Source organism: Carettochelys insculpta, chromosome 1 (genome assembly GCF_033958435.1).
Source record: "Carettochelys insculpta isolate YL-2023 chromosome 1, ASM3395843v1, whole genome shotgun sequence".
NCBI classification, from domain to species: domain Eukaryota; kingdom Metazoa; phylum Chordata; order Testudines; family Carettochelyidae; genus Carettochelys; species Carettochelys insculpta.
In genome coordinates, this window is record NC_134137.1 from 355,911,418 (window position 1) to 355,933,427 (window position 22,010).

Consider the following 22,010-nt stretch of genomic DNA (forward strand, 5'->3'; position numbering starts at 1 on the left):
CTTCCATGAAATTACTTTGTCTGCTGCAATACTTATCTCATCTACAGCAAATGTATCTCCCTCATGTCTGGCCTTCACTTCTGTTTTATTTCAGTGTGTTCAATAGCGGGCTCCTTGACCACTAGTCCCCACCCTCCTCCAGCTGTTAGACTGGCACAGATCTGAAGGAGAAAATGAATGTGGGAAGATATGTTCCTAAAGCACATGAAATCTACCTGCATGAAAGGGCACAGTCAAATGCATGGACCAAAACCATAGTGGAGACAAGATGGATTGGGAGGAGAGGAGAGTGCTCAGTGTGAAGTCCAGACACAGGAGGAGATGCTGAAGCTGACGGTTCAGCAAACAGAGCTCTTGAGCTGCCTGGTAGACAAACACAGAGCCCCACTGCAGACCATGACGATCCACATGCTCTCCTCACCATGTTCAGTACCCTGCCCTCATCAGCACCCCCAAATGCAGGTCGGAGGGAGTCAAGGGCAGCCCTGCATTCCACTTCCAGGGACACTTCTCAGAGTTTAATCTGACATTCCTCCACCTGTGATTGCAAAACACCTCTTGCTCTTGCTTACCCACCTCTGAAGCCCTTGCCATGAACTCCTTTACTGTGTGCTATCTTTTGTCCCCTATATAAAAATGATTAAGCTCTCAAAAACAGTATCTTTCTTTATTGCTGGTGTTGCGTGGGGGGTGGGAGGGAGGGACCTGCAGGTCTACAGGGGACCTCTCCTTAACTGCAATAGACGACCGTTATGTCACTGTCTGGTCATTCATAAAGCTGTTTTTCAAAGCCTCTCTGATTATCAGTGCTGCTTGCTGCACTCTCTTTCTTGCCCTGGAGTCTGACTGCTCATAATTAGTGGCCAGGTATTCTGCCTTGGTCCTCCAATCTGGCATGAAATTTCCCCCCTTACTCTCTCATAAGTTACAGAGCACACAGCACTCTGCCATCATGAGGGGAATGTTGATTTCGCTGAGACCTGATTGAGTCAAGAGACTCTTGAACCTGGCTTTTAAATGGCCAAATGCACATTCTACTACCATTCTGCACTTGCTCAGCATGTAGTTAAACCACTCCATACTGTGGTCCAGGCTGCCTGTGTAGTGTTTCATGAGCTAAGGGAACAAGGGATAAGCCAGAGCTCCCACAATCACTAGTGGCATCTCCATGTTTCCACTGGTGATTTTTCTGGTTTGGGAAGAAAGTTCCATTCTGCAGTTTTCTGAACAGACCGAAGTTCCTAAAGAATATCATGCACTTTTCCCGATCATCCCATGTTGATGTTGGTGAAACGTCCCTTGTGATACACCAATGCCAGCACTACTATGGAGAAGTACCCCTTGCAGATTATGTACTGTGTGATGAGATGGTCTGGCTGTAATATAGGGGTGTACATTCCATGTATCACCCTGCTGCATTTAGAGAACCCCATCATGGTAAAACCATCTGCTATGTCCTGCATATTTCCCAGAGTCGCTGTCCTTCATAGCAGAAGGTTACTCATTGCCTTGGCTATTGGAGTGATGGCTGCGCCTAAGATTTGCCCACTGACTGGTAGCTGTGTTTGTTTCATGGCACTAGATTCGGTGCTCCACAGTGTACAAAGCACTGAGTGTAGCCAGCATTTCCCCATTTCTCCTCTCCAGTGTTTCACATTTGTGTATATCTGTGTCCTCCTCAGAGTCTTCATCACTCTGACAGCTGCTTAAGCGCCGCACATACTGCAGAACAGTGCATGAGGTGCTCAAGAATACTTGCTGCAACAGTTTGAAGGCAGACAGGTTCCCTGCAAGCCTTGCAACGGCATCTTCATGGATACCCAATGGAAAAAAAAGGGCACAAAAATACTTTTTGCTGTTGCTTTCCAAAAGGGATGGGGGAGATTTGCCCTATGGGATGCTGTTGACACAGACCCAGACCCACTTTTTTTTTTGTCCTGTCAGATGCTGAAAGCGTAACTCACAATGCAAGTAGGGCAACAAGAACTGTGGGATAGGTATCCAGAGTGCATAGTTGACAAAGCTGAAGCTGCCAGTCCTCATGGGAATGCACTCCATCACTAATGCTAGTGTTTACATGCACCCTCAACTTTACAAAATTGGGTGCTAATATATTGACCTTATGAAGTCTGATCAAGTGTAAGTCTACTCTGAGAAAACCTGCACAGCACCTCCAAAAATGAGCCTGGGACCTTAAATTCATAATTTTCCTAGATACTAAAAATCATGGACAGAACAGAGACCCTGGATTTATGGCTAAAGCTGAGGGCAGGAATGGAGGTTTTTCAGGATCAGGCACCAAACAAGGAACACCAAAAATATTGTCAATGTCAAAGGATAATTTGAATGTATTCATTTATTTTCACTTAATAGACAACCTTCAAGTTTAATAATATTTACGATGCTTCATTCAGTTATAGTGGATGTTACTTTTGGGATTTTTATCTTTTACAAGTCTTAAAACGTGCTCCAATAGTATCAGGGAAGTATTTGATACACACATTTTTCAGGCAATTTCCTGTCTCCATTGTTTCCGGAATACATCTGCTCTGCTTTAAAAATGTAAATTCCCTCATTTCTGTTGCTCCTGCCTTCCCTCCATGGGAGGTAGCACACAATATTATGCCTGTGCAAGCATTTTATTCCCTTGATACACAGGTCATACGTACACTTAATGGAAACATAAACTATAGCCTAACATTCTTTTGTCTACTGTTTTCATTAAAAAGCATGTAAGGATTTTTGATCTATCTAGGAACAAGCAAGTTTCAGACATACCTCAGCCCAAAAACATATATCATATAGTCTTCTGAAAATAATGGAATATAAAGAAGGCTATAGGCTATGTTTTAATGCCTGTTATATGTATTTTATTGAAAGGAACATGCCTCCTTTCAATTGTATATTTCAAAATAAATTTCCTTATTATTAATAACCAGAATTATTTTGATAAATAACACTTATTAAAAAGTCATAAGAATGTTTCTGTAAAAAGATGTTCTTCCCCTTTGTTTTGATAGTATACTCCAAAATGCTTTCTCAAACTTTCTCCAGAAAATAGTCTGAGACTGCAGGTAAATCTGAGGAATTTCATCCTAAAAGTTACAGTTTTGAATGTCCTTCTATGAGTGTTTACATACATTTATTCCATTCAAGTGTGTGTGGGCCAGTGGGCTGAAGCTGGATAACGCTGCTGAGTGGTACCCATCATGGCAGTGCTTGTGCAGTCTGGCTCTCAGATCCCTTCCTAGGGCTGTGAAAGGGTAATGCTGTCCTAACTCCCCTCCATTCCTTCTCACTGTCTGCTGCTTGGGTTGGGGGTTCTTGTGCAGATTTACTGCATGGTTTCTGATAACAACATTGAAATTGCCTGAAAAGGCTAAGGAATACCTTTGTCATTAGTTTGGAGATTTGTTCTCTTTATAAGGAATCTCTTCTATTTGCTGCTCTTTTAAGAAAAGGATTCAAGAGGCATGGGTCTTATATTTAATACATCACTTCATGGACTTGCTATGAGGCTGGATGGAGCCCTATGGCTCTTGGCAGATTGCCATACACATCAATCTTTGGAGATGGTGCTGACCCCAAATTGGCTGCCAGATTCAGATTCAGATTCAGACAGATTCAGATCCCTTCCTCTGATCCCCCAAGGAAGAGGATTCATAAAGCAAATTGAAGCCATTCCAAAGCACAGACTCTCCCTCCTCTTTTCGAAGGAAAGTGGAATAACAGTGGTTTCTCTTGATGCCTTACAGAGGCAGGGTTGTGTGCTTTCCAGAGGGTGGCCATATTTCCCCAAAGAGAAAACAGGATACACTGTGCTGGACCAACCTGCTTGGCATTGTTACTTGCCCCCACCCGCTTTGAACATTCTAGCATGCCCCAAACTAAGACAAGTAGCAGAGCTGGGGATGGGAGCAAGAGGAGTGGGCATGGGCTGGATTCAGGACAGCAAAGCTGGGTGTGAGGGTGAATGAGGTTTTGGACTCGGAGCCAGAAGTGAAACTATTGGACTCTGCCCATATATGACAAATGCCCACATTTGTCAAAACAGGATATTTGGGAGAGACCTTAGAAAAGAGACTAACTTGCCAGAACCAAGGTAAAATCAGATCGTAACTATACCATTAACTCCAGCATCATCCATTGAATAGTCACTGAATTCAATACTGACTTTGCTTTTTGACACTAACTTTGCTTTTTGCTTTTGCTTTTAACCCACTGCCTTACCAGCAATTATCTGATTTATTTGCCCTTTCGGTCCTGGACTTTCCTCTGATTCAGGGAGATCTGCCGTAAATCCCATCGTCAGCACAGAGACATCCTGTTTCAGTACGAGTACCACTTTCAGTGCCTAAGGCTGCTAATCTGGACTTCAGCATTTGTAGCAGCAATTCCTAATCCAGTGCCAACTTCTTCCTTGGTACTAGCTGTGAGTCTGGTAATAATGGGCTTCTTGATAATGAGTGTTTCTGCAGCTTTGAGTTGTCAGTCAGTGATGGCAATGTCTACAGTACTGGCTGAGATCTCAAAACAGCACTGGTCTTCAGTCAGAGTAGGGTGTTTGATAGCCCTAGCAGATTTGGCCCCTTTGTTACCAGCAAGCAATTCAGGGGTTTCTTCATACTTGAGGTCAGAATTGTATTTCTTCTCCATCTCCTTCTAAGTTCTGGTCTTGCAAATCCTTTAGATCTTCTATGAAGAAGCACTATTGGTACTGAGAGTGACTGGGAGGTAAAAATTCTTAGCCAGAGTTCATTGGCCTCCACTATCCTACTAATTTCCAAATTGGCCTCTTTGCGATTCTTAGACTATCCCACATTCATTAAGAGCCCCATCAACTGCTCATTCTAGGCTGAGATAATCTGGGTGCTTCATCTCCTGCCCAACCTAGATGGGAGTCACAAACCAGCATTGCCCCTACTGAATTTCCAGTACAGCAGCAGGACCAGCTTTGCCTCAGAAGGATGTTTTTGCTCTTCCGTCTCTTTTGTCTTCTTCACCAGATGATTCTCCGGTCCCAGATTCATCCTTTCTGGTTCCAAAAGGCTTTAAGGCTTATCAGGACCTTCTAAGGAGGATGTCTGCAATTTTGCATAATTCACACTGAATGTCTCAGAGAAAGTGCTGCTCATTCTGCAGATCTCAGTCCCAGGAGGAGTAGGAGTAGCCTTCCTTATATATGAAGTTGTCTTGGAGCCAGCAAGATACCTGTGGTATACATCAGTCTCTCTGCCTATTACACTGAAATGTCCTGACACATATTACTGTGTCCCCCTGGAATGACTTAAGTGATTCTACTCATATCAGCTCCCCATTTGCTTGTGGTGATTGCTCCCAATGAGTAAACGTGTCAAGACAGATATAAAACTATGCCTAGAAATAAAGAACCCAAGAAATGAGACTTAATGGAGAGTAAGGGTTATTTTATATCTTCCCTACATATGTGTGTTGCTAATCAGCAGACATTTTTGTCTAAATACAACTTTGTGGAATGCATTGTCCACATTAATAAACAAGTTATCTGGGGGTGTTATGGAAGAGTTCAAGGATTTCCTGGCAGAGAATTGTCTAGTGGCAAAGACATTGGTACAGTCAGTACTCCATTTGGTGGATGTTTCATTTAGTATTTTGGCCTTGGACACAACAATGAGGAGGGCTTTTTGGCTGCGGAACTCTGGCATCGCTGCAGACATATCACAAATGATGTAAGACTTACTGTTTGATCAAGAGTCTTTGTGGTTCTGAAAAGACAAATGAGAGATTACATTCTTTGAAGGACTTCAGGGCCACATTATGTGCTTTAGGATTTATAGCCTGTCAGTTAAAAGGTGCCATTTTGGAGGTCACCAGTAATGGTTGTGCTAGTACTCTCAACTGTATTTCATACAGCCTCCTTATTCTACAAGGCAGCAAGGCTCCTCCAAGAGCAGGAATTTATCTCACAGAAAGAAGCCGGGGAGGTGGGGTGGGGTGACAGGATTGCTGGGCTCCTGGGCAAGAGGGTGGGGGGGCTGCTTCATGCTTGCTGAGAGGGCAGGGCCTTTGGCAGAAGTGGCAGGGCAGGGGAGAGCCAGCCCCCAGCACTGTCTGGACCATGTTATGCTCTCTCAGGCAACCCATAGCACCACCTGGAGTGTGCCACACGAGGCTCGGGCAATGACTTAAAGGGCCCTGGGCTCTGCCTATTGGTGCTACCGCAGTAGCAGACAGGAACCACATGTCCCTTTGAATCGCAGAGCTCTGGGGAAGTTTCTCCCTTTGCCTTCCCCTCCCCAGGAGGAGGCCCTCTGGTTCCAGTTTTTATCAGCCAACCTGTCTTCAAGCAGCTTCTGAAATGCTGCTCATTTGTCTCTGCCTTCAAGCACAGCAAACTAATAGTCAGATTTCAGACCGTTTCCCCTCTGTTTGAGGACAGGCAGTCCCAGTTCCACAATTCATGTGTTTTGGTAACCTCAGGCAATTGGCCCTAAGCACTGTAAGACAGGGTTATGCCATCCAATTCCCACCCATTCCCCCTTCCCTGCCTTTCTGCCCTGTCCCTTTTCAAGCACCCCTCTCAGCAGGACCACACTCTGCATACTTCAGGATCTGTAGAGGAGGTTGCCCAGCAGGATCAAGGAAAAGGATTCTACTCTCAGTACCTTCTGAGCCCCAAGTTGAAGGGAGAGGTGAGACCTGTTCTTGTTCTACAGTTGCAACAAGTACATCAAATACAAGAGACTGGTCTGCATGGTCACCATGGCTAAAATTGTTCCTTCAATCCAACTGGTTTTCTGCTGTCATCTCCCAGACATCTACTTCCAAGCAGTGATTCTCTCAAGGCACAGGAATCTTTTGCGTTTGCTAGTTGTTTGACTTCAGCAACATACATTTATCCCCATTTGGCCTGTCATGCGCTCTATTAATCTTAACTAAATGTGTGACAGTGATAGCAGCATGCCTCAGGAAGAAGTGAGTCCATACCTTCCTTTACCTAAATGGTTAATTAGTGAGGGAAAGATCCAAAGAACAAATCCTCAGTCATGTTCACTTCAGAGTGGGCATTTTAATCAACTGTGGTTCATTTTGAAGAAAACAGAGTCAACAATGCTTTCCACTCAAAAAATTACATCCACTGAACTCCATGAATTTAAGAGCCTTTCTCTCACAAGGCAGACTAACACAGCTAGTTCTCTGAGACTCTCTCTCACAAGAGTGATTCCAGACAATCTGATAGCGATGTCTAGATCTCCAGTCTCAATATTCAACCAGGTTCCAAGTATGTTGGAATTTTGTAGGCTGTATGATTGTACTTACATGGTACAGTATGTGAGATCGGGTCTTTGTCCTCTTCAATCATGGTTGAAGTTGTTCTGTCAGCCAGGATGCCAGTCATTGGTCAATCTTGTCTGTGTGGCTCCAAAGATACTATACCCTTTAATATATATCAGGGCATTCCCTTTGCCTGTCTGACCAGGACTTTTGTCACCAATGCCTCCACAGTAGCTGGGAGAACACATCTAGAGACATTAAAAGTTCAAGGTGTATGGTACTTTCATATCAGAGTATTGGAGTCTTAAGCCATTTTCAGTGCTTGCTGAGCCTTTTGGGGTCAGATCAGGAAACCAGCAGTTCTAATGCCTACCAACAATGCTACTGTAGTCTATTGCATGAATGATCAATGAAGAGTGTGCTCCAACCAGGTTTGTTATGAAGTTGTGAGATTTTTGGCACTTTTGTATTAAGGAACATACCCTGCCCACAGTTTCATATTTACTGGACTCTCAAAACCAATAGCTCCATTGTATCAGCAGGCCTTTCTCCAAAGATGATGAGTGGTCATTGAAAAGAGGTTTGGTGAGGTCCATTTTCAGAAGATAGGCATCTCCTTGTTCAACCTGCTTGCAACAAAGGACAGAGAGATGTGCTGTCAGTTATGTTCTTGGTGGACTCACTTCAGGATTTTTAAATGATGCCATCCATCTGAATTGCATGCAAGCTTTTCCTCCTATTCCTCTCATCTCTCAGATTATGCTCAAGCTGAAGTTGGAACATACCACACTGGTTCTTCTTACACTGGCCAGGCCAAGACAGGGTTGGTGCTCTGAGCTTATCATTTGGTCTATTTGTCCTCCCATATCTTTTCCTCTGTTTCTCAAACAACTGATTCAGAACCACCAATAAATTGCACATCCAGCTCTAAACAGTCTACAGCTCACAGCGTGGATATTGTATGGCTAGATGAGGAGGAAGGTTAATGTTTGGAAATAATAGGAGGGTCCTATTTAACAGTAAGAAGCCATGTGCTAGAACTACCTGTTCAGACAAATGGAAGAGTTTTTTTATTTGTTCAATATGTAATGGGATTCCACTCATGTCAGCTCATGTTCAGGACATTTTATATTTATTTGTTACATTTGACATCCTTGGGTCTGTCTCTTAGCTGATGGAGGGTTCACTTGGTGATCTTGGTGTTCTTGGTGTTGGAGGGTATTGTCTGCCTGATTCCACCAGTGATTGTGGGACTTGGTATTGCACTGGCAGCCTGTATGGACCTTCCATCTGAGCCACTTGTAACTAGCTCCTTGCCTCTTGTTTCTCAAAGACAACCTTGTTGCTATAACTTCCATAAAAAGAGTCAGTAAAGTGTAGCACCTTATGTCAGGGCTGTTCAAAGACAAAGTGCCTTTGAGGTTACATTTGAAGTTTTTGTCTATTTACTTACTTATATTCTTTCCTAAGCCCTACTTGAATGCAGATGAACAGGAACATCATACATGAGATGCGAGATGATGGCTGGCATTTTTTTTGGGAGGAACTAAATCATTTTGTTCTCAATTTTTTGCCTTCTGTGCAGATCAGCTGAAAATTCGGTCAGTATCTGCGGAGACAATCTGCAGGTGGATAATTTTCTGCATTATGACATGTTAAGTAGGTCAGGCCACACTTGCATAGACTTTATGGGCTCATTCAGCAGTGGCTCAAGAAATATTGACTGCATTTCTCAGTGATGTTGCAGTTTTGGACAATTGTAAGGCTACTACATGGTCTTCTGAACAGTTACTTACCTGTTCAGTAACTGTAGTTCTTTGAGATGTGGGTGCAGACCATAATTCCGTGATCCACCTTTTTTCCCTCTGCATGGGAGTCTTCAGTCTCTGATTCCATGGCAAAGGAACTGAAGGGGGCTAGGGTGGTGTCACCAGTATGTGGCCACAACAAGGGCTAAGAGGGTCAGAGAGCGTGTTGCTAAGAAAAATTATCTGGCTTTGGTGGACATACACCTGAGTGGAATACATATCTGCATCCACATCTTGAAGAAAACAGTTACAATGTAGGTCATTAACCATCTTTTTCAAACAATTGAAAATGAGATTAGAAGTGATTATTCAGCGTTTACTGTAGCAGTGATTATGTGCCTCTCTAAAACACAGATAAACACAACAGTATTGTAAAAACACATAGCCCTTAAAAATAGGTTCTTAAAAATCTTCCCAAAAACTCATTTTCTTGCGGGGGGACTATGCTCCTACCACTGATCAGCTTCCATATGTTTTTGCTCTTTTAAGGTCTTTAGGGCAGGGATGGCCTTGTCTGTATGTTTGCAAAGTATCATGCACACCTCTGGTACTGCAATGATGATAAATATTTTTGATGAGATTGTAAATACATTTGAAAAAAATATTTGTAGGCCCTTCAAAGTTCTGTTTTGAGGTGGAGCATGTTTACTTAGAGGTAAAATTTACTTGCCTAATTCCTGGTCTTCACCTAAAACATTAGAATGACCTAACTACCTCATTCAGGGCTGTGGTGGTAGCTTACCTCCACCAGCGAGATGTCCACGTGTCACCTGAATGACTGGTCAGTTCAGGAAGTCAATATAAAACAAAGAAAAGTCCAATAGTAGAGTTCATTGGGATAGTCCTGAATTCAACTTCTGCCAGAACCTTTCTGCCTCTTTACAAGGTTCAGGCTACACAAAACCTCTGTGTATCCCTCCAGGATCACACACTACTATGAGGAGTTGCCTGAGGCTCTTAGGTCACATGGCTGCATGTGAACCCTCATTCCAGGCTATAACTCAAGAGTACTTTATTTGCAGACGTGACTGAAATCAGTATATCGCCCATCTGAACAAGTTTGTCTGTATTCCAGAAGGAGTTTTGTCATCTCTGACATTGTGGATGAGTCATATATTTATAGTCCAAGGCCAGAAGAGAAGAGGCCTATGTTATCATCTAGTTTGACGTCTGTATAACATGGGTTATAGAACTTCTCCAAAATAATTTTTAAGGCAGATGTTAGGAAAATATCAGTTCTTGATTTAAAAATGGTTAGTGACAAAGTCCTTTACAACTAGGGCTATCCCCAGTGGGGGTGAGGCCTGTGATAAATCAGCCTATAAGAGTCTCCTTTAACATTTTTTATAGAGATGAAATCTGATTACAGTGAACTTCTAGGGCAGCTGCAGGCTTCAAGTTAAATATTGATAGTGCCCAGCTGTATAATTATAATGTAGGTTTGTAACTGTTTTTTACTGTTTCCATAAGTGCTGAACAGCTACAGTTCCAACTGACATCAGTGAGTGCTGCAATTACTCACACATTTGGAAAACTGGGCTGTGTTTTTTTTGTTGGTTTTTTTTTCAAGAAATTTTTGTTACAACAGACACTGTGCTATCTTAATGAGACATCAAAAATAAACATACTTCTAAAGATGTGCTTAATCAACCATAAATGATAGGATTTGGTGCTGGTATTACTGAGAATAGGTCTATGTCCTGTGATTATACAGAAGGGCAGACTAGCTAATCATTACAGTTGATGTTGACCATAATATATACACACATCTGTGATTAATCCTAGTTTTCCAATTTTCTGCCCAGAGAAAACTATTGTAGATGAAACGTAAATCTATTAAAAACAGCTGAGAATAGAAAAGCTGACATAACTTTACTGAAAAAATTATAAAACACCACTCTGTAATAACTAAAGTACTGTGTATGTTGTTTGATCATTATTTTTATTTAGACAGTGTATAAAATAGAAAAATTTTGTAACAGTTAGGATTTAGGCTGTATCGCTAAGATTATTTTCTGGTATGATATGCAGATAATTATACTGCAACCATCTTTAAAGAGGTTCTTTATTAGCAGAGATCATGTAATGCAGCAATTACCAAGAATATTGTACAATGTAAGATAACTGTATACATTTTGTATAATAATTTGATGCAAAAATATGACTTTCCCTAGGCATGCTAAAGAAAAAAACATCAAGAGCAAGAAAGGAATTATATTGTTTTAGCAATTTATCATATGACAGACTTAACATACTAGTAAGTCTGGTTTTGACTAGAGGAAAACGACTCTGACACATTGTTTATAGCTACATAAAGAATAGACGGTCTTGTGATTTAAGTCAGAGGAATGAGACCCGTTCTTGTCTTGGCTGTGCCATAACCTTCCTTTGTGACTAAAGGCTAATCAGACAATGGCCAAACATTTCAAAATTCATTGCCTGTTGTTGGGCATTTGAATTGATATTTAAGCATTACATATGGCCTGACTTTGCTGAGCTCCCATGCAAATTCTATTGACTTCAGCATCTCTGAAATTCTATTACTATGCAATTTGGTATTTGACCTCGGTTTGAAATTTTGGTCGAAGCACTAACAGTCCAGGGGCGATTTAATGGTCCCAGAGCGCCAGCTGCTGCTTCCCCTTTGGTGAAATGGCTAAATAACAAAAGCCCTGGAAATGATAAGATCACAGGAGAGATGATCAACTACAGCGGAGAAAGCATGATTCAGGAAATACACAGACAATGTAATATAGTGTGGAAAGAAGGGAAGGCACCTAAGGAACAGACAAAGATCCGTGCTAGTGACAATACACAAGAAAGGAAGTGCGTTGGAGTGCAAGAACTACATGATTGCCCTAATGAGTCATCTAAGCAAGGTGCTGATGGTGATACTGACGGAGAGACTGAGATTGTAGGTAGAAGAACATTTAGCAGATGAGCAAGCAGGATTCAGGAAAGATAGAAGTACCATACAGCAGATATTGGCACTAAGGCTGATAGTGGAGAAAGCTCAACGAAAGAACATCTACAGTTGCTTTGTCAATTTTCAGAAGGCATTTGACAGTGTAGATCAGAAAGTGACTTGGGCGGTGTTGGAGTCATACGGAGTGGTTGGCAGACGGATACCATTGTTGAAGGATATCAACGACAATGCAGAAGCAGCAGGGAAAACAGGCAGAGGGTTGGGAAGACAGTTGTACGGATGTGAGTCATGGGTGATAACAAAAGATTTGAAGAGAAGAATATTGGCATTCGAGAGCAGTTGTTATAGAAAGATCCTGAGAACAGGATGGATGCAGAAGGTCACCAACAAGGAAATATATAGGAAGATACAGCCAAAAGAGAACCTTCATGCAACTGATGAAGTGGGTCTTTGCCCATGAAAGCTTATGGTCCAAAATATCTGTTAGTCTATAAGGTGCCACAGGACTTCTTACTGCAGAAATTTATACAATGGAAGTTACAGTTATTCGGGCATATCTGCAGAATGAATGATAAATGAAAAGTCAAGACCCCGATATTCGGCACAATGGACAGTTTGAATAGGAGAGGAAGACCCCACAGAGAATGGGTAGATGATATAGTAGAGTGGTGCAGAGCTAGTCTACAGAAACTAAGCCACTCTGCACTGGACAGGGAAAGATTGAAGGAAATAGTGAGGGAGGCATCGAACACCAACAGGCACTGAGCCCATGGATGTTGATGATGATGATGATGATGATGGTCTCCTTAGAGTGGTCAGTGCTGTAGAGGGAATTAATAACAGGTAATCATCAAGTGATTCATCCTCTGGTGCTCATGCTCGGCTTCTGGCAAACAGAGGCTAGGACACTTTGGAGCATGGTTTTGTATTCCTGCCCATCCTGGCTACCTCTGCACTAGCACACTATGTTGAAGTAGCCTATTTCGAAGTAAGGACATCGAAATAGGCTACTTTGATGTGTATCATCTACACGTCCTCCGGGGGGGTGCCATCAATGTTCAACATCGAAGTAGCAACGGAGAACATCGAAAGGAGCCGCCCCAGAAGGAAATGCAGAGCGTCCACACACACAAGTGCTCCCCATTGAAATAAGGGGGCAGCAAAGCCCCAAGCCGCTCCCTTAAAGGGCCCCTCCCAGACACACTCGGCCTGCACAGCACAAGATCCACAGAGCCAACAACCGGTTGCAGACCCTGTGCACGCGGCATGGACCCCCAGCCGCAGCAGCAGCAGCCAGAAGCCCTGGGCTAAGGGCTGCTGCACATGGTGACCATAGAGCCCCACAGGGGCTGGACAGAGTGTCTCTCAACCCTTCAGCTGATGGCCGTCATGGAGGACCCCACTATTTCAAAGTAGCAGGACGTGGATCGTCTACACATGCCCTACTTCAACGTTGAGCGTCAAAGTAGGGTACTATTCCCATCTTCGGATGGGAATAGCAATTTAGACGTTGTGCCGGCTACTTTGAAGTAGCCGGCTAGTGTAGATGCATCCCCTGACTCATCGCCATTGATGGACCTAGCCTCTGAATTTATCCAGTTCTCTTTTGAACCCTGTTATAGTTTCAGCTTTCACAACATCTGCTGGCAGAGTTCCACAGGCCTGTGTGTTGTGTGAAGAAATAGAATCATAGAATCAAAGAATCATAGAAGAGTAGGACTGGAAGGGGCCTCGAGAGGCCATCGAGTCCAGCCCCCTGCCCTCATGGCAGGACCAAGCACTTTCTAGACCATCCCTGAAAGCCATCTATCTAACCTCTTCTTAAATATCTCCAGTGATGGAGATTCTACCACCTCCCTTGGGAATTCGTTCCAGTGTTTGATCACCCTGACAGTTAGGAACTTTTTCCTAATGTCCAACCCGAACCTCCCCTGCTGCAATTTAAGTCCATTGCCTCTTGTTCTATCCTCAGAGGCAAGGAAGAACAAGTTCCCTCCCTCTGCCTTATGACACCCTTTTAGATACCTGAAAACCGCTATCATGTGCCCCCTCAATCTTCTCTTTTCCAAACTAAACAAGCCCAATTCTTTCAGCCTTTCTTCATAGGTCATGTTCTCTAGACCTTTGATCATTCTCGTTGCTCTCCTCTGGACCCTCTCCAATTTCTCCACATCCTTCCTGAACTGCGGTGCCCAGAACTGGACACAATACTCCAGCTGAGGCCTAACCAGCGCAGAGTAGAGCAGGAGAATGACTTGTCGTGTCTTGTTCACAACACACCTGTTAATGCATCCTAGAATCATGTTTGCTTTTTTTGCAACAGCATCACACTGTTGACTCATATTTAGCTTGTGGTCCACTATAACCCCTAGATCCCTTTCTGCTGTACTCATTCCCAGGCAGTCCTTTCCCATTCTGTATGTGTGACACTGATTGTTCCTTCCTAAGTGGAGCACTTTGCATTTGTCCTTATTAAACTTCATCCTGTTTACCTCAGCCCATTTCTCCAGTTTATCCAGATCCTTTTGAATTATGACCCTATCCGCCAAAGAAGTTGCAACCCCTCCCAGCTTGGTATCATCTGCAAACGTAATAAGTGTACTTTCTATGTCAATATCTAAATCGTTAATGAAGATATTGAACAGAACCGGTCCTAAAACAGACCCCTGCGGAACCCCACTAGTTATACTTTTCCAGCAGGATTGAAAACCATTAATAACTACTCTCTGGGTACGGTTATCCAGCCAGTTGTTCACCCACCTTATAGTAGCCCCATCTAAGTTGTATTTGCATAGTTTATTGATAAGTATATTATGTGAGACCGTGTCAAATGCTTTACTGAAGTCTAGGTATACCACATCCACTGCTTCTCCCTTCTCCACAAGGCTCGTTATTCTATCAAAGAAAGCTATTAGATTGGTTTGACATGATCTGTTTTTAACAAAACCATGCTGGCTGTTCCCTATCACCTTACCACCTTCCAAATGCTTGCAGATGATTTCTTTAATTACCTGCTCCATTATCTTTCCTGGCACAGAAGTTAAGCTGACTGGCCTGTAGTTTCCCAGGTTATTCTTGTTCCCCTTTTTATAAATGGGTACTATATTTGCCCTTGTCCAGTCTTCTGGCATCTCTCTTGCCTCCCATGCTTTTCCAAAAATGATTGCTAAAGGCTCAGATACCTATTCTATCAGCTCCTTGAGGATTCTAGGATGCATTTCATCAGGCCCTGGTGATTTGCAGACATCTAGTTTTTCTAAGTAAATTTTAATTTGTTCTTTCCTTATTTCAACTTCTAAACCTACCCCTGTTCTACTAGCATTCTCTATGTCAGGCATTCCTTCAGATTTCTCAGTGAAGACCGAAACAAAGAAATCATTAAACATCTCTGCCATTTCCAAATTCCCTGTTACTGTTTCTCCCTCCTCACTGACCAATGGCCCTACCCTCTCCTTGGTCTTCCTCTTGTTACCAATGTATTTGTAAAAAGCCTTCTTGTTTCCCTTTACACTTGTAGCTAGTTTGAGCTCATTTTGTGCCTTAGCCTTTCTAATCTTGCTCCTACATGCTTGTGTTGTTTGTCTATATTCGTCCTTTGTAATTTTGTCCTAGTTTCCATTTCTTATACGATTCCTTTTTTATTTTGAGATCATGCAAGATCTCCTGGTTAAGCCAAGGCAGTCTTTTGCTATGTTTTTTATCTTTCCTATGCAGTGGGATAGCTTGCTTTTGGGCCCTTAATAATGTCCCTTTGAAAAACTGCCAACTCTCCTCAGCTGTTTTTCCCCTCAGTTTAGCTTCCCATGGGACCTTACCTACCAGCTGTCTGAGTTTACCAAAATCTGCCTTCCTGAAATCCATTATCTCTATTGTACTGTTTTCCCTTCTACCCTTCCTTAGAATTGTGAACTCTATGATTTCATGATCACTTTCACCCAAGCATCCTTCCACTTTCAAATTCTCAATAATTTCCTCCCTATTTGTTAAAATTAAATCTAGAACAACTTCCCCCGGTACCTTTTTCAACCTTTTGGAATAAAAAGTTGTCTGCAACGCAATCCAAGAATGCTTCCTTTTGTTTGTTTTAAACTCTATTTATTTTCAGCAGTGACCAGGATGAAGGATGTTTGTTTTTCGTGACCATTTTAGGCATGGCAGATTTGATTTAAACAGTTGGTAAATGTTGATTTCACCTCACACGCTGAAATTGACAAATAAAATGCATCGATAACGGTCAGCAGAAGCAGCCCTACTTGCACCTTGCCCTGGCTCTGTGGCAGCATACGGAGCCCGCGGCAACCCACTTGCTCACTCACCAATAGGGAGTGCCGGGGCTGTCTCCAGGTAGAAACTGTTCACCAGCAGGACAGCTAAATCTAATCCTTCTCTTTGCAGTTCTGGTTAGAGGTCTCTGTTTTGCCCTGTCAGGACCACAGCCTTTGTTGCACCTTATACCTGAAGGGGTCCCATTTCACTGGTGCTGCAGTGCCATTGTGAAACTCCAACACTTTATTTTAAACAATAAAAATAGGAAAAAATAAAAATAATGATCAATATTAATTGTTAAGTTTCCAAACATGTTAAATTCTGCCAAGCCTCTTTTTTCATTGGTCTAGGTTTCCATAATCAGGAAAATCTACATTTCTAAAATCACTACAATAGTATCCACATCTGGATCCCAGACTGTTTACACACATTTGTTTTTCTTTAGCATGTTTTTTTCTTGTTCAGGATGGGTGTTCTGAAAGATAGCAGATTAGTTACTGGTTAAAATATTTTTCACCTCAGAGAAAATGAAAAATTTGTTTCCTGGAGGCTCAGCTTTTACTTTGATTTGGTTTTACTACTGTAAAGCACACATGCCCCTGGACATTCGGCAACAGTTTACATTTTTAAAACACCAAAACTCTTGTTCTCCATAGGGTTTAAGAGTGATAGCCAGTTTGGGCTGGTTATTGCTCGAGAGAACAAGAAAAAGAAAACTTAAGCTGCATTCCCTTCTCAGTGTTGGGACTTGCCACAGTTGCAGTCCTGAACACAGGAACTGCTCTCTGCAGGCTGGATAACCCCTGGAGTTCTTAATAGGGTAGTATGACTGTATACGATCTCTGGCTTGTGCCTGACAGGAACCATCTGGTCCTTGAAGCATAATTTAAATGTAAAAAAATAGAATTTAAAGCTTGGTTGAAGAACTGCAGCTAGTATTTGTTTATTGCCCCTATAGTTAAAGTATAGTTAAAGTACATTTGTTTCCGAAAAGTTCGTGCTTCAGTCCAAAATTTTGAAGCAAATCTGTGAAATGATTCTCTTTATGATAATGTTAATTTGTTTACTGGAAATGAAAACATTTCATGCGTCTCTGTTTCCTCCACTTCCTTTTCTTACTTACATGAAAAAGTTCATTTCCATTGTTTTCTCAACAAATAATTTTTTACAAGACCACACAGCAATTTTTATCTAACTTGGCTGGAGTGAAAAGATCTGCACAAAAGCTATAAATATGTTGGTTTCCAAATATGAGTGGATGCAGATCAGATGGACAGTTCTCCCTAATGAACTCTTTAAAGTATTAATATAAGGAGCTGGTATGTAATGAAAATTTTTTCTAGCTCTGAAGAATCAACATGATGTTTACTTTGGGACCAGTTGATGGCTACATAAAAACATCATTTTTAAGGAGGAAAGAACAGAGGAAGGAAATCTGGTCCATGTTCCTCACCAGTATTCCCTGTAAGCTGAGCACTTGGGCAGCCACCCAAAAGAGATTCAGGTGCCACCCAACTCATTTGTGGAGCTGCCCTGGCTGGCAATATGTATTTATATCAGTATTGCACATTTGCCCATAACAAATTTTATTCCATACATGGATGGAAAAAGAAGGAGCACTGTTCTTCATTCTGTCTTGAACTCTTATGTGGCTTCAGGCAGCTCACTAACTCAACCTCTCTGGGCCTCACTTTCCCCTGTAGAACTGAGACAGTATGTCAGAGTGGTATTATTTGCATAAATTAACTAATGTCTTTAAACTGTAATCCTCAGATGGAAGGTGCTAGATGCTGTAAGTTTAGGGCATTATTATCATCTATCTTAGCAAAATGTTATTTCACAGATGTGTTTTTGTAATATAAAGTTGAAATTTGTTTGGCATGTTTTCAGAGCTTGGTAGCCCTCGGACACATTAGAAGAATGAAGGAACTTTCTATATCTGAGTGTAGGAAGATCACTGATATGGGGATTCAGGTAAAATTAACCAGACCCTTTATAGACAGATGTCCTCCGAGAAGTCTCTCTGCTTTCTTTCTTGAATTAACCATGTCTAAAACTGAGTTTCTTTCCTTTTAAACCCTCTCACTCACTATCCATCACACAATCCTGCACTCATTTTTCTCTATCCTTTTGCCAGATTATTATGGCCATTGGTGAATTTTAACTTTTCTCCGCTACATTATCTCTAAAATACCTATCTTCCTAAATATCAATTATTATAACATTATCCTTTCCAACCTCCCCACTCTCCTGTCAATCCAAAATACAGCAGTTAAATATCTTCCTGTAACACTGCATCAACTGTGACTCACCTCCAGTCGTGGAGACCCTTATCTTGCTTTTTATGTATCAGTTTTATATTTACAAATCTCACTTTCAAAAACTTTCACAACCATGCTCCTGCTTATATTTCTTTCTACATATTCCCCATCTCAAATCTGACCTTACCAAATTTAATCACAAACATTTTAAAATGTCATAAATATTTTTCTAAAATTATTTATTTATGTTGCATTTTGAAGTTTTAATATTGAACACAACATAAAAGTGCTATTTGGGTACACTTGTGGTGATGGGATGTGTTCCTTAAGGTATTGCTTTATTTTTTGTCTCTCCAGTGGTAGTCTAAAAATAAAACATCATCTTTGTTTATAAGGTGTCTGCCATTAACTACTATTCTAACAGCAGCTATATCTTTACAATGAAATCAGAAAGAGAAAATAATTACATAGTATAGCAACAACCTTTATTTTGAAGCCACCCTTCACACCCATTGGAAGCTACAAACTCTTAAGTTATCCAGTAACAAACCATTTTTACTTCATGGTGTCTAGCAGTTGTCATAACACTACTAAAAAATTATTTCAGCTCGTTTTTACTCTGGAACAGCACACCTGGTGAATTGTAAGTTTCTGATTTGCTGATGCTTGCGGCATCTGTTTTCAGTTATTCTCAGTGATGTTATTTCCCATCTGAATACTTGTCACATTTACAGTCTGATTGTAAAGGGTTACTTTCACATTGAAATTCTGATTTATCATTTTGTTTTTGTTATACAATTGCTCTTTGTTGTTGTAAGTTTCATTGGTATACTAACATAGATAGTCATGGGCTACATCTACACTAGAAACATCTGTCTACAAAAGTTACTGTAGGAAGAGATGATCCAACAAAACTTCTGTCAATGGATCACGTCTGCACATAAAAGTGGATTGATCTTTAGGTCCACTCTGTCAACAGAAGAGCCCCCCAGAGAGTCTACACTGCTTTTTTGTCAACAGTTTCTGTCAACAAAATGCATTTTGTGTGTAGCCATGCCGTGAGTTTTGTCTCCCTGTGAAAGGAGTAGACTGGACACTCACGTGAGAGACCAAGGGGATAGTGCCCCCGGACTCCAGTGAGCTCCCCTGCCCCCATCCTGTCATACCCTGCCCCAACTTTCTGGAAGCCCACCCTGGGCACCACCCCTCCCCCAGGTACAGGGCTTCCACCCCACCTCACCCCTCACTTCCCCACCCCGACTCAAGGATCTGCCTTGGGCAGGCCTGCCCCCCATCCTCTCCCACTTCCCCTCTCCCAACCTCCCCCTATGCAGGGCCTGCGGCCCAAGAGTGTCTTACCTGCATACGTATGGCCCTGATGGTAGTCCTCCCAATACCAAATTGGTGGCCCATTGAGTGGTAGCTTGTTGGGGGTGGCCAGCTTCCAAAGGGTGATGGCAACCCACTTCTTGAGGGGGTTGGCAGGCCACGTGTTGGTGTCCTGTCATCAGAGGGCAGGGGCAATGAGCCAGATGCAAAGATTGAGAATGGTCTCATTGTGCATCTGGAAGTTTTGTAGCCACTGGTGGTTTTCCCATTGCCTCATGACCAGCTAGTCCCTCCAGTTGGAGGTGGTGGGGTACCTCCAGACCTGCCTGAGCTCCTGAGTGGGTGAGGGTGGCTAGGGTACTGGGATACCACGGATGTGCTCCATGGGCCACCTCTTGGGGTTGTCTCTCCAGATGTGGTGGAAGACAACCATCAGGAACATGGCAGACCCAGCAGGAGCTGGTACTTGGGCCAGGACAAGCCTGGGGGCTGCTCTGGCATGACAGCGGTTTGGAAAGTACTTGGTTTCTCACAAACAGCACTGGAACCCTGCAAGAGCTTTGCTTTCCCTCGAGGAGGTAGGCAAGCTTCAGCATGGGTAGGGAGTGTAGGTTGTGGGGGGGGGCCCATTAAGGGGGCATGGGGCTAGTGATTCCAGAAGAGCTTTTCTCCCATGCATGCTTGCCTTCCTGGGTTTCAGAGCCAGTTCTGTCAACAAAGTGGCCAGAGCATGTGGCTGCTTTCTCATGAGAGTGTAGAATATAGCTCAGTTGGCAGCCCAGCTAGCACAGTTGGTAGAGCATGAGACTCTTAATCTCAGGGTTGTGGGTTTAAGCCCCATGTTAGGTGCTAGCACAAGCTTTTGACCCCAAATAAATTGAAGCTGGGAGAAGGGTTTCCTCCTTGGAAATAAATGTGTGTCTCTGCTGAAAACGAGTGTTTCAAAAGCCACTCTCTGTTTTTGGGGAGAGGCTAGAGAGACTGGGACTTTTCAGTTTGGAAAAGAGGCGATTGAGGGGCGATATGATAGAGGTATATAAAATCATGAATGGTGTGGAGAAAGTGAATATAGAAAAATTATTTACCTTTTCCCATAATACAAGAACTAGGGGACACCAAATGAGATTGATGGGTAGTAGGTTCAAAACTAATAAAAGGAAATTTTTCTTCACACAGTGCACAGTCAACCTGTGGAACTCCTTGCCCGAGGAGGCTGTGAAGGCCAGGACTCTATTAGGGTTTAAAAAAGAGCTTGATAAATTTTTGCAGGTTAGGTCCATAAATGGCTATTAGCCAGGGATAAAGTATGGTGCCCTAGCCTTCAGAACAAGGGCAGGAGATGGATGGCAGGAGATAAATCACTTGATCATTGTCTTCTGTTCTCCTTCTCTGGGGCACCTGGCATTGGCCACCGTTGGCAGATGGGATGCTGGGCTGGATGGACCTTTGGTCTGACCCAGTATGGCCATTCTTATGTTCTTATGTTCTTAATGAAAGAGTGATGCGCTTTTATGTGTAGATGCAATCTGTTGACAGAAGTTTTGCTGGGCCATCTCTTCCGACATACAATTCTGTCGACAGATGCTTCCCACGTAGACATATCCTATATGTGTACATACACTTCTGTGCATTCATAACTTGTACATAAAGAGCACCTCAAGAATCGTTACAAACAGAGGATGCTTGTGCAGGCAAATCTCTGTACGTGTTCAAGTGTCATTTATATGTATATACTGGACATTTTTCACTTGCAAAAGTGCATCACTTTTTCTCAAAGACTTTTAAACATTTCCACCTGAGTTCCTGCCTGTGTGCCTTAATGCTCTTTGGCAAAATACTTAATTACATGTGTAAATTTTGTTTACTTCAGGGATGTGCATATGTGCTTTTCTGAGGAGTGATGGGATTACTGTTTTTAAGGTTAAATGTGATGAACTGGGGGCCTAAATTAAGAAAAGAGAAACAAGAAGGAATGATGAAATTTGGAGTGAACAAGGATAAAGACAGTAAGATCATGAAGTTGCAGTATTGATATACAGTAAACAGGAGGCTGCCAGATATTCAACTAGTACAGATAACTGAGAGGATCCTTTAGATGGTCCCTTTGCTGTTACTGACCATCGCTCTGGGGCCAGGCCTGGGTGGCATGAGGCTCCCAGCTGCTCA

The 22,010-nt window shown here is 42.5% G+C and overlaps 1 protein-coding gene and 1 non-coding gene across 2 annotated transcripts in view; both read left to right on the plus strand.

The window, feature by feature from the left end:
• Positions 1-22,010, plus strand: part of FBXL13 (F-box and leucine rich repeat protein 13) — a 203,370-nt gene that overhangs the window by 162,765 nt on the left and 18,595 nt on the right. The window contains exon 18 of the mRNA XM_075017015.1: positions 18,145-18,228. Coding sequence (XP_074873116.1) covers positions 18,145-18,228 — 84 coding nt within the window. The remainder of the gene's footprint in view (positions 1-18,144; positions 18,229-22,010) is intronic.
• TRNAK-CUU (transfer RNA lysine (anticodon CUU)) lies at positions 20,621-20,693 on the plus strand. The gene has a single exon. It is a non-coding gene; the product is annotated as a tRNA-Lys (tRNA).